Source organism: Pseudorca crassidens, chromosome 4, assembly GCF_039906515.1.
Source record: "Pseudorca crassidens isolate mPseCra1 chromosome 4, mPseCra1.hap1, whole genome shotgun sequence".
NCBI classification, from domain to species: Eukaryota; Metazoa; Chordata; class Mammalia; order Artiodactyla; family Delphinidae; genus Pseudorca; species Pseudorca crassidens.
The window spans coordinates 152,045,814-152,059,820 of record NC_090299.1 but is presented as its reverse complement, the minus strand read 5'-3'; the positions used below and the strand labels follow the sequence as shown (position 1 = coordinate 152,059,820).

Here is a 14,007-nt window from a genome sequence, read left to right as displayed (position 1 = left end):
TGAAGAACTATTTACAATAGCCAGGACATGGAAGCAACCTAAGTGTCCATCGATGAATGGATAAAGAAGATGTGGCACATCTATACAATGGAATATTACTCAGCCTTAAAAAGAAATGAAATTGAGTTATTTGTAGTGAGGTGGATGGACCTAGAGTCTGTCATACAGAGTGAAGTAAGTCAGAAAGAGAAAAACAAGTGCCGTATGCTAACACATATATATGGAATCTAAAAAAAAAAAAAAAAAAAGGGTTCTGAAGAACCTAGGGGCAGGACAGGAATAAAGACGCAGACGTAGAGAATGGACTTGAGGACACAGGGAAGGGGAAGGGGAAGCTGGGACGAAGTGAGATAGTGGCATTGACATATATACACTCCCAAATGTAAAATAGATAGCTAGTGGGAAGCAGCCGCATAGCACAGGGAAATCAGCTCGGTGCTTTGTGACCACCTAGAGAGGTGGGGTTTGTAGGGTGGGAGGGAGATGCAAGAGGGAGGAGATATGGTGATATATGTATATGTATTTAAAAAATAAAATAAAGTACCATCAAATTCTCAAATGCTATGAAATTTGTTGATTACATCCAGGCTTTTATTTTAAGGGAACTCTTTGAGTTTCCAGATTAGAATTTGCTAGCACTCCTTCTGTATTATAAACAAATGGCCGTGCAGAAAAAGGCTCCCCATCACAGTCATGCTAACCTATCCTCATCCCAGTTGGAGGCAGGTTGAATCACTCCACCATGAAGACCCAAGTTCAGATGCTCGCCTCGGCAGCCTCTGAACATCACCCTGCTCTGCACTTTAACATCCTTGTCTACAGGAAAAGGATGAAGACATTGGTTCCTCTGTTTCCATATTTGTATTCCTTTGATCCACAGGGAAAACGGAAGCTTCCTCTAATACATTTTGGGTGATGCAGTAAGTTAGAATCTGCTAAAAATGTATGTCCACCCAGAACCTCAGAATGTGACCTTATGTGGAAATAGGGTCTTTGCAAATATAATGAAGGTGAGGAGTTTCTGATTTCCCCCTGGTTCAGCCCAGGCAGACCTTTCCCCTCTCCCTTTCTGGTCCAAGTCTCTTGTCTGGTCTGGGAACAGCAGAGCCCAGCTCTTCTTTATTTGTTTTTCCACATCTATTGTCAGTGCTCAAACCTGGGCCTTTGACAATCAAATACTAAGAATTTGATTCTTTTGTTATCTGCAGACATCTGTGTCATTCCTTTTCCAAGGCAATGAAAGTGGAAAATTCTAGCCTCTTGCTATAGGAAAAGGGCAGAGTGCAAGGAATTCAAGGGAAAGGAAACTTTATTAATAACCCCGATTATTTGCCTGTCTCTAATCTATGAGAATTAGACAAACAGTATTTATTTACGGGTATGATGGTGATGATACATATCTTTTAATAGGATTATAAGAATGTTTGAAGTGTATTCAAGGATCCTTTTAATTTTTAATTGGGCCTGCATTTAAAATTCTGGAACGCTAAATATCCTTTCATTTCCTTTTACACAGCTGTCAGGATGATGGCAATGCCAGGCAGTTTGATGTAGAACTTCCCTGTTTTCATTTTAGAATATTCCATTAAAGTTGGTAGTTTGTCTTTTTTAAGGTCAAAAAGACAGGAGGGAAAGTGACACAAGTCATAAATATGTGTATTGATACACGACTATGCATTGTACGTTCAAAAATGACTGGTTTTCTATTTATTATTCTCAAAATAGAGTAGGAAAAATGCATGTAGCTGAACCCCTGGCTTTTCTATAAATACAAACCTCGTTTTAACTTCAAATATGTTTATCCAACAATGCTTCAATGGTGTTTGAGTTAACTCCATAAAGACTTTCAGCTCAGAACGTTTCCTATGAGATAGGACACAAAAGGCAGTTTCTGTAGTGGCTTCAATTTCTTTTAAAAAATCCCCAGGATAATGTCACAGCCTTAATTTCTTCAGAGTTGCCTCTAAAGGTACTAGAAATAGAGTCACAGATGTAGAAAACAAACTTATGGTTACCAAGTGGGAAAGGCGGGGAGGGATAAATTGGGAGATTGGGATTGACATATACACACTACTATATATAAAATAGATAACCAACAAGGACCTACTGTACAGCACAGGGAACTCTACTCAATACTCTGTAATGACCTATATGGAAAAGAATCTTACAAAGAGTGGATATATGTATATGTATAACTGAATCACTTTGCTGCACAGGAGAAACTAACACAACATTGTAAATCAACTATCATTCAATAAAAATTAATTTAAAAAATAAAATAAAAAATAAAAGTACCCAGAAAGAGGCATATGTATTCCGTCAGCAAACAGCTATTGTCATTCAAATTCAAGGAGATCTCACACTACTGGTCTGATGAATTGGTCTGTCTGACCAGGCGACACCTCAAGGTCTATTTTAATGGCCCAGGACACCTCTACTCTGGCAATCATTAATTTCTGAGAAAGAGATGTTCCACTGTGTCCCAAGAATGGGTGCTGAGAATTGAGGAAATATCTGAGAATCAGGGATGCTCTGCTTGGCATAAATCCACACTTTATAAATTAACCATATTGTAGCCAATAGGATTTATGCCTTCAGTTTCATGAAAGTGTAGAGTATTTAACACACAGCATCATGGCACCCTTCTTTGTCCTGGCTTCCTCTCTGACAGAGGCATGAGTCCCTCGACTTTGAATACTCAAAATCCAAACATGAAAGGAGTCCAGGAATGGCCCCTGCAAACCTACAGGACTGTTTGGGAACCGTGCTCTGGCACGGCTGGCTGGTGAGAGGTGCAGAGTCCTGAGCTCCACCCCCAGAAACATTGATCTAGTAGGTAAGAATGGGGCCCAGAAATCTGCATTTTAACACAGTGGGTGAGTAGCACACCTGTTAAAGTTTTGAAATGATTCACTTCCCAATGCAGACAATTTTATTACCAAATTCAGAACCCCTTGAAAGTGATTAATCAGAGTGATTAATTCAAACGTTAGCAGGCATCAGATCTGCTGGAGGGCTTGTTAAAATGCAGAATGCTGGACCCCATCTACAGAGTTTCTAATTGAAAGCTCCTGGAGTGGAGCCCAAGAATTTGCTTTTCTGTGAAGCTCCCAAGTGATACTGATGCTACTTGTCCCAGATCTGCACTTTGAAAACCACTCATCTAGACTTTTATTTTTAACTTTTTATTTTATATTGGAGTATAGCCAATTAACAATGTTGTAATAGTTTCACAGCAAAGAGACCCAGCCATACATATACATGTATCCACTCTCCCCCAAACTCCCCTCCCATCCAGGCTGCCACATCACATTGAGTAGAGTTCCCTGTGCTGTACAGTAGGTCCTTGTTGGTTACCCATTTTAAATATAGTAGTGTATACACGTCAATCCCAAACTCCCTCCCCTCCACCCGTCTCCCCTGGTAACCGTAAGTTCGTTCTCTAAGTCTGTGAGTCTTCTTGTGCAAATACAGAAGCAAACAGTTCCCAACATGTATTAAAAGATGGCATATAAAAGGGTTAAACAAAATTAAAGCTATTTCTTTAAGGTTGATTTCTCCTTTCATCGTACTAGCCTGCATTAGTAATTCCAAGTGGGGATACAGGATTCAGCATTTCCCAAGCATATTTAACCACAGAACTCTCTTCTCAAGAAGAATCCTGGGAAGCAATTTGAGGAAAGCCTAATATAGCACCGTCACAACTATGCAGTGCCTTCAAGAAACTTGGACCTTTCCCATTCCCATCCAGACGTCAACCCTTGACACGCCACACACCCACCCCCGGCGCCAATGCCGGGGAATGTGAGAGCATGGAGAAGAGAGATGCATTCTCCAGAATTCAGATTGGTGTGTCTAACGCACCTTTCCATAAAATAAATTGTAACTAATACTAGATGCAAATGAAATAATGATTTACTATTTTATATACTTTATGAGAGCTAGTAAAAGTCATGTTTTAACTATATTAAAAGTACCTTAGAAGTCACTGAGGCAATAAAAATACATAAGCTAAGAAGATTAATTCCTATCGTACTCTCATAAGGAGATAAAATACATATATAAATAGGCACAGTATGAAGCAGATTATAATAAGTGTAACAAGATATATGAGCAAAGTGCCCTTAAATTATGGACCACTTGCATTCATCTTGTTAACAGCAACGTTACTAAGGAAAAGACATCTGATCCTTCTGATTGACAGGATTCTTCTGCTAAATCTAGCCATCCTCCACTGCAACATGAGAAGGGCTCTAGTCAGAGAAAATCCCATAATGCAGTTCTTCCAAAACTTGTTGTAAGACTCCCCCAGGGCATTGATGGAATATATAGACCTCCAGACCCCATATTGGCCAAATAAATCAGAGTCTCCGGTAGAGGAGCCTGGAAATCTGTGTTTTTGTTAAGTGCCTCAGTTCCCAAATTTTATTATAACATCAGGGAGACTGGGTTTTCTCTGAAGTGTCTTTGAGGACAGAGACCCATTCATTCATTCATTCATTGAATTAGCACATACTTATTCAGGCAGTACGCAAGACCAGATTTTTCTTGGTCTGCGTCATTCATTCTTATTCAGAGCATCATTACATGTTTTTAGTTTTAAAGAAACCTATTTTTAGTAAATATATATACTTAATGCTGTTCATACAGCACTAGCAACATACACTAGGAACCACATCCCCTAACGCAATACCCTCTTGTACTGTGCTCTCTACTGTGTGATACCTCGAGAAAACTCAGAGAGTCAAATTTCAGTGGGATCACAAGCAAAGTATGAAAAACCATTCTGCCCACTGTCCCATACATCCTTGAAATATGAAGGGTATGGGATTTAAGATATAGAAACACGTATTCCAAAAGCTGTTTTCTTAAAAATGTTAACTTTCCAACTTTGCAATTTTGGCTACATCTTCTATGTTCTGTGTTCCTGCTTTCTGGTGAGAGGAAGTAATGGGTGGGAAGAAGAAAATGCTTTGGGAAGGCAGGGAAGAAGGTAAATGCTAATTGCAAAGAAGCTTGTTTGTTTGAAGATGCTGCTATTTAAAAAGAGATCTCCCCGCAAAACATATGCTCTCACTTCGAGAGCTATAAGCCGTCTTGTCCTGTTTCCTTCTGCATTCTCAAATTCCCCATCACCTCTCTTTCTCTTTTCCCTCTCTTTTCAACTCTGTGTCTTTGTGTGTGTGTGTGTGTGTGTGTTGAGGTACAATGAGGTAGAAAAGGAGAGAAAATAATAAGATTGAGAAAGAGACAGAGAAGTAGCATAAATAACTACATCACTTGGATTTGTTGGACTAAAGTGTTGCAACTACACCAGGTATAGTGAACCCCTTTAGAACAGATGTTAAGCACTGCACCACCTATTAATGGTAAGAATGCAGCAAATTGCAACAGTTCACTTGAAAAGCTCAGTTAAATACAGGGCCTGCTGAAGAACAAGAGAGAAAGAAAAGCAACGTCTTCCGGCGGTCACCCAACCACTCTGTCTCATGAATGTCACAGCAGCAGTGAGACACCACCTGCGGATACAGGCCCAGCCCTGCGATGCAGCACCTCGCCTGAGTCCCATCGCTGTGTTCTGAGGTCCAGGAGGATGGGTCAGGACACGAAAGTGAGCATGGGCGCCCTCTCCCCCGCCCCCCAACCAGGCCCTGGCAGCCTGCGGGGTTGAGTCCTTCAGACCTTTCCACCCTCGCTCTGTAGATACATAAAAACTCGTCTGTAAAAATAATCAGTGCCTCAACATACCCAGAGCCAAAAGACTTCTCTTACCACGTGTTTCATTTGTAACGTTTATAAATGTATAAAAATTCATAACATTAGTATGAAATTTAATTTATTTTTAAATTTTTTTTACAAATGATTCACAATACTTCCATTGATCCATGGATAATAATAATAATGATAAGCTTAAATTCCAGTTAATAACTCCTTCTGGTTGTTAAATAATTTTTTGTATAATTCACACAATGCTGATGTAAGAGCCTCAAGAATGGAAATGAAACAGGCAATAGAACAATAAATAGGTAACAGATAGTAACAGCTAAATATTTAAAGACAATGTCATATAAAAGTTGGAATTTCTATAAGAGGAGTATAAACTGATTCAATCATCTTTGGAGCTAGAAAAGAAAACATTAAAATAATGGTATTATTTTAATTCTTTGGTTATTTTTAATAATTCTGTTTCTTAGTCAAATCACTTAAAGTTCTCAGAATCAGTTTTTCCATCTGTAAGTAGAGTTCACAATAATGACGAAATGGAGTTACTAGGAGAGTTGACAAGTTAGTTTTGTCAAGTAAAGTAACTAGCAGGCCTCCAACAAAAAAGTAACGTGGTCAGACAGGGGAAGGGACCCATTTATGCTGGGCAGGAAGGCTCAGTCGGATGAGGATTTAGGGTTTGCAAATTCAACTGAACACGTTCAAAAGTCCCATTACAATTCGCAGGGTCCCTCTCTTTCCAAATCAGTGTCCTAATGTGCACTTAAAAGACAGGACAAAATGTGAATTCAGCTTATGTTGTAACCTTAGCAACCCATTGGATCAGATTCTATCTGAGTCCTGAGGTCCCAAGAGATAAAAGATTATCTTAGGGTAGTCATGGCAGCTCCCTGGTCCTCTGAATTTTCTTGAGCTGAGGACATCATACCCTAAGCTTGTCATTTTCTTTCCTTAATCTCTCTGGGGCCATCTCCGTAGTCATCTCATTCCACAGCCCTTGACATTTCATTCTGATGAGTTACCATAGCATCCACTTTGCCAGAGTCTATCCTTCCAAGAGGCTCCTAATCCAGGAAGCCAAGAGTGATCATTGAAGCAAATTTTTCTGGTTGCTGTGTGCCATAAACTATGAAAGTACCATTTTGTAATGGTGACCGGACTACCGTTATCTTCAAAACCATCCAGGTCAGATAAACAGCCCAACCTTACTATCCTTGAGATTCTGTTATCTGCAATCCCTTCTGGAAGGAGGAAAGAGAAACCACTCTAGATTTTTTTTTTTTGCTTTTGCTTAAGAAAAAAGAGATTTCATACAGAGAAGAATGTGTTTATAGAATCATTATAAAGACAATAGAAGCAAGAGTCAGGGGTGGGGAAAACACCACCATAGTTGCAAGCATCTGCCCCATTACTACTGCTCATCAGCTCTTCACCCAGGGAGCTGGAACCTGAGACTGGCCACGATAACTGCCCCACCTCCGCTAGGTACCCACAAGACTGGTGTCTACAAACTTTCAGTCTCGCAGGAGTGAGTCCCTTCGGTAGAAGCTTTTCTATAACAAGAACCTGAGCTGCTTGGGATCTGGACAACATAGATCTACGTTACCAGCTTCTGAAGAACAAGAAAGCATTCTAAACCGAAGATAAAATGCAGAGGGAGCAAACATGCACTAAATCCCACAGTCACAACAAGCTACCATCTCTATTTGCCTGAACAAGCCCATTCTTTCAGATTTCCTTCCCTTCCTCCTCTTTCTCTTCCTAAGGTGCCACCTTCTTTACAATGTCAAGGGTCGGGGAGGCACCTTGACCTGGTTCCTGGGTGTTCAGAAGCTGAGATTTGCTGTTTCTGGGGTGCTTCTCTTGTCCACCCAGTTACTGGCACTCAGCTGGAGTCTCAGGCTGACATCTGCAGTTGGTAAACTTGAGGTCCATCAGTCATCTCTGAGATATCATAATGATATCATTGAGATATAATAATATCTTTGAGATATCATCATACTACTTTGCTACTGGTGTTTATTTTGAAACCTTCTGTAATAAAGAAGTTAATACTAAAACCTTTATTATTTATTTTGAAACCTTCTGTAATAAAGAAGTTAATACTAAAGGATGGAAACTGCTATAAATACAATGTTTAAGTAGTCTATCTTCTTTCCAGTTTGTTTTTAGTGGGACTTTAATAGGAAGTATACTCTTACAAGCATACATAGCACTTATGTTAGAATACCTTTCCTTCCCCAAATGTAATCTTCATGGAAGAGTTAATGAGCCATGAAAAAATAAGAAAATAACATGGAGATGGAGGAAAATGGTACAAAGTATATTTAATCAGATATGAGCATATTCCAAAAAACTCAATTTCTCTGTTTTGAGCAGTTTGATAGATTGTAGGGACCATTCACCAATCCAGAGAATTTAGGAGGAATAGCAAGTTTATATGGAGACAGATAATGTGTCCCTTTTGGAGAATGTTGTGACAAGCTCCCAGATGACATTCCTCTGTTTGTCAATCACTCATTATTTTTGTAATTAATTTTTATCGGAGTAGAGTTGATTTACAATGCTGTGTTAGTTTCTGCTGTACAGCAAAGTGAATCAGTTATACATATACCTGTATCCACTTTTTTTTAGATTCTATTCTCATATAGGTCATTCAATTATTCTAAAGAGAGGACCTGTTTTCCCCGACACAACAGAATATTTCTGTTCTTGAACTTTTCGGCTCTGTGATCTTTATTTTAGGTGACAACAATGGATGGTCTATGCAACTTGACAAATATTTTGCCAATTACTACAAAATGACTTCCTGGTATCCTTTTGTGGCAGAAACATCTGAATGCTGTAAGTAATCAGAGGGAATGATGGTCCTTGCCTATAGGTTCATAGTAAGACACCATGTTCTTAAAAGTTGGATCCAACATTTTAAAAAATTTATAGTTTTCTATTTGCAAAATTATAATGTTCTAGTAGACACGCAGCCTTAAACTGAGGATTTTATTTTACGATCACTCAAGGATCATAAGTGCAACGGTAATAAATCATGCCGGGTATTGCTGTGAACAAGATTAATGTCAGTCCATCAGGGTTGCTATTTTTCATGCCCCCTTTTCACAACAATTATAAACTCTGATATAAAAGCAACTCTGATATAAAGGAAACTGAAAATAGAAGAGCAGAGAATCTGTTTGGATTTTAACGTTTGTAAGTGAGAAAGCTTCTGGAGTCTAAGCCACACCTTACAGCTACCAAAAAAGCCTTATTAATTATAATCAGCTACTTCTAGTCACATACCGAAAACTTACAAAAACCCTGGAGAGGGTCTGTAGGAGGGTATAACATTGAGGGTAAGCTATAATTTTTAAGATCAGAAAGATCTATATACATAATTCCTTTTAAATAAATGTTGCCTATTCTAATAAATTATTCAAATGTAAATGTGTGTCTTAAAGTTGTAATTTTAATCCTAGCTTTTCAAAACCTTGGTTAAAAAGCAGACGTTGGGGAAAAGGATACTTCACTGTATTTTTCCCTTTATGTTCTACCACAAATTGTAAAGTACAGCTTTTTTAAATTTTTAAAATATTTTTTGTCTTCATTACTCAAAAGAGACTAAAAAAAAAAACTGCTAGCAAACCCCACTTTAAGGGGGTATACGTCCCTCCTGTAAGTCTCACAGGTCACTCAGCAATCTATCTCAACTTCATGTTGTCTTCCTGTCAAATATGGAGATCAGATTGCTTTATCATTAGAGAGCTAAAAGCTTTTGGGAAAGGAAAAAGTTAACAGGTATAATTTAACTACTAATACAAGGCAAAAAACGAATGGATTAAGACATATGATCTCAAAATGTAGTTTTTATTTTCTTGTTTTATTGTACATCCTTTTCTTTTCATTTCTTAAATTTTAATTTAATCTTTTTATATTTCACGTTATTCCCAAAAGGATGTTAGGCAATTTACAATAAAAATATGGCTACGAACAGACTTAACCCATTAACATGACATAAGAGACAAAAATTCCATGGTGAGTGGGAAAAGGAATGGAGAAGAAAAATTAGATAAGGAAATCCTCACTAAGAAAATTTACTGCCTAGTTCTTAATTCTGTAGTCATTAAGTCAAAGAGGAAAAATAATGGGCTACATGACTTTTTCATAGTCTGGTCTGTAAAACAAAAATAAACAAAGGGGGAAAACAGATCAAGTTAGCAAGAGAAATAAATTTTTGCTCGATGATGAACTCTGGGAGAAATGTGTCCTAAGTATACTTACATAAGAGGAATGCAGCTACACACACAAAAAAAAGGTTTCAAAAAATACAAAGGCGACGTTTTATCAATTCTTAGTAATGAACAAATATATAATTTTTAATTACAGTCTTCAAGAAAGATGGGGGAGAGGTGGCAATTCATAATTCAATGTCTTTTTTCAAGCTTAAAAGCAGTGTAAGAATGAAATGGGAAGTGTAACGTAAGATTAAGGGGTGAAACTTAAATGAAGGTTCCTATGGTATCGCTTTATTATTTTTTTTGTACCGCTTTATTTAAATCAGATTATAATAAGGATTTATTGGAAATTTAACTGAAAATGGCTTATAATACTTTTTGGCTGGATGAAAGAATGTGAGGAATTCACAGTTACAAAGTCACCTCTCAAGAAAAATATCATGGGAAACACATCCATCACTAACCAATATATTAATAAAGTTTAAATTTCAAGCATTTGGAAAGTATGCAGATTTGGAAAGAATTGTTTACTCAGCCATAATTTCACCACTCAGAAGCTACCAGCATTAACTTGCTGGTGCATTACTCATCTTTTTTTATTTGAACATAGTTGAAATTTTCTATGCAATCCATTCTTATCATATTTTCAGGTAGCATTTTAGCATAATCAGGTTTCCATATTATACACTTTTCAAAATACTCTGTAAGTGACAATATGTTTCCTCCTTCTTTCCTGGTTGGCTATTTAGGTGTCATTTTTTCATCTTTCCCTATCACAGGTAACCTTGTGATCAGCATATATGGATTATCTGAATTCAGTCTGCATAATAGAAAAGACACACTGGATTAATGCCAACTTCACTGCCCTCCATTTTTACCTCTCATACTGTCCCTCTCGGGACCTTCGTGTTCCACCCTAACCCTGCACCTCCCATCCCCACAACATTCACATTAGCAGCGGATAGAGAGAGAGAATCAGTTTCCAGAGCTCCATCGCCAGAATGGTCACTTACAACCATAAACCTGTTTTAAAGTTCTTGGCACGGACTCTGTTTACAAAACACACAAAACCTAAATTACGATCGATCGTGAGCTCTCAGGATCCTGTAGGGAGTCTGCAGAGTTATTTGGGAGGAGAGGGAAAACACCTGTGGCCTCATAGCTGAGCAAAGAGACACGTGACTATTTCCAAGGCTGGAGCCGCCCGTGTGCATCTCTGTCACCCCCCAGCTTTGCCTCAGCGTGTCTCCTTTGCCATCACGATGACTTTCTACTCTGCAGAAGCTTTACTGTAAAGGTTATAGACTAAAAGTCTGCAAACAGACAGTTCTCACAAGAAGTTGTGTTTGTCCTATGATGATTTAAAATGTTTTAAGTTAGGCATTATTATTTTTAAGTAGGTAATTATATAGTACGAAACATTGTCTTTCTGGCTTCTTTGAGGAAGTTGGTTGACTTGGCCACAGATGTTCCTGTTGTAATATAGGCCAACAGTTCGGAGAAGCTGTCCCACTGGGACTCCCGGGTGCAGTCTCTACCCGCTTTGCCTGCCCCTGTAGGTATTCGAGGCTGTAACCTCTGCTCTAAGTGCAGAGTTTCAAAGTAAACATAGAAAAGAACACACCTCATTGCTCCCAGGAATCGTCCATTCCCCATCAAGTCAGCAGTCAGATGATGTCTATTACTCTGAATAATAATCCCATTTCGTTGCTTAGCTATATGAACACCCCACTGCAAGTCTCTAACAGACTTTAGAAATATCAGGTCACATCTTTAAAACTACCGCTATAGCCCCACAAGGTAATCAAAGGCATACATTCCATTTCCTCTCTCTTTCCAGCTCTCATCAGTGAGAACAGAATGGCTATGCATAAGAAATATTCACTTCCTCAAGTGAAGCTGTAGGCATCCTTACATTCCTACATAGGCCAAAAGAAGTCTTTTGAAGAACTCCTGAATTAAAAAAAAAAAAAAAAAATCTCCCAGCACTATAGTTGAGAGTTGAGTTCTCTTTCTTGCTAGTTAAAAAGGGCTTCGTCTTCCATTAAAACTATTAATAATTTATTCTTAAACAGCAGCTTTAATATGGACATTAACGCCCATCACACCCTGTCCTGTCACCCTGGGACGTAGCTACTCTCCAAGGATAAGAAAGAGCAGATGACTTCACTCATTTTGCAACAAATGGAGAGGGGCAGGCTGCTTTTTTTTTTTTTTTCTTTAAATGCATGGGCTGGTAAATGTATATGTTTCCTTTTCTTCAAGTTCTAGCATCATTTTAATGTTAAAAGCAAAACTTTGGAACCTTAATTTAAAGCTTTGCACAAATTGCGTACATAAGACATGACACATTTTTGTGTATGATTTTCTTATAGCTTTTTGTTTCTTTCTTTTCATTACCCTCCTGTTCCTGGTCCCTCATCATCCCCATTCCTTACCACTTCCTCTTTATTCAGTGGTCGGTTCTGTGCCCGTGCAATGTCTTTGCCGAGGTTTAGAGCTTGATTGTGACGAGACCAATTTACGAGCCGTTCCATCAGTTTCTTCAAATGTGACTTTAATGTAAGTAGAAAAGAACGGCTTCATCCTGACAGCCAGAACAGCCCCTGTGAAACTGTACCATAACTCAGGTGTACTTGTCATTATTAATAATGCGTTGTCACAAGATGATATCATTGTTCCTTGGTCAGTTATAATGATTGCTGATATTATTTGCATTTATTACATGATAGATCTGACTCTAAACTATTCTATATGTTCACTTATTTAGTTAGCCCCTCATAACAATCTTGTGAAGTATTTAGTATCGCCACATTTTATCTAAACAAAAGATGCAATCAAGTGTATGTGCTGGGCTTCCCTGGTGGCGCAGTGGTTGGGAGTCCGCCTGCCGATGCAGGGGACACGGGTTCGTGCCCCGGTCCGGGAAGATTCCACATGCCGCGGAGCGGCTGGGCCCGTGAGCCATGGCCGCTGAGCCTGCGCGTCCGGAGCCTGTGCTCCACAACGGGAGAGACCACAACAGTGAGAGGCCTGCGTACCGCAAAAAAATAAAATAAAAATAAAAATAAAAATACCTCTCAAATAAAATCTCTCTAAAATTTTTTAAATGATATTATGAATACAAGAGTGACATCGTGAAGCAAAATGTTTCCTGAAAGCTAGTGTTAAAGTAAATAAAGTTTATAATTATTCATAATGTTGTTAAAAGTAAAGAAAAAACCTTTAAGTAAGAACCAAAATTTACATTTATTTCAGGTCACTCAAGTGGAACTTAATAAGAAAACTTCCTCCTGATGGCTTTAAGAAGTACCATGATCTTCAGAAGCTGTAAGGAAAATTTTAATTCTTAGTGTTGAATTGACTAACATTTTTTGGCCTATCTGTTTCTTCCCACTTCTGCAGAGACAAACACTGCACCACTGCTTAAGTCTAACCCCTCTTTTGGGAATTATTTAGCCATTAGCTGGAGACTACCAGGTAACACTTTTTTTCCTGAGTAATTCTAGAAGCTATCCTAGAAAAATCTCAGATACCTATCCCCAAAGAAACCAGAGTACGTGTGCTATGAACCCTCCGACCACACTGCCCCCAAGTGAATATACTCAAGAGGTTTTACTCTCTGCATTTCAATGCCCATCTTACAGAACGATGTAATGACCCCTTACCAGAGCTGCCCTCAAGATTAGATAGAGAAGGGACTTCCCTGGTGGTCCAGTGGGTAAGGCTCCATGCTCCCAATGCAGGGGGCCCAGGTTCGACCCCTGGTCAGGGAACTAGATCCCACATGCTACAACTACAGATCCTGCACGTGGCAACGAAGATCCCCTGTGCTGCAACTAAGACCTGGCACAGCCAAATAAATAAATAAATATTAAAAAATAAAAAAAGATTAGATAGAGAAGAATTTTCTTCCATATGTTTGCAAATTCAATCTCTACCTAAGAGAGAAAGTCCTTGTGGTTTGAAACCTCCAAGCATGTGTTTTAGGGACTTAATTCCATTTTCACATCTGCCTCATTGGTTGAGTTTTATCTGAAATGCTAGCTTCTCTTCA

At 38.6% G+C, this 14,007-nt stretch overlaps 1 protein-coding gene across 1 annotated transcript in view; it reads left to right on the top strand.

Moving 5' to 3' along the window:
- The window catches only part of RXFP1 (relaxin family peptide receptor 1), a 96,917-nt gene that overhangs the window by 44,377 nt on the left and 38,533 nt on the right, over positions 1-14,007 (top strand). Inside the window, exons 3-5 of the mRNA XM_067737062.1 lie at positions 8,470-8,568; positions 12,407-12,512; positions 13,209-13,280. Coding sequence (XP_067593163.1) covers positions 8,470-8,568; positions 12,407-12,512; positions 13,209-13,280 — 277 coding nt within the window. The remainder of the gene's footprint in view (positions 1-8,469; positions 8,569-12,406; positions 12,513-13,208; positions 13,281-14,007) is intronic.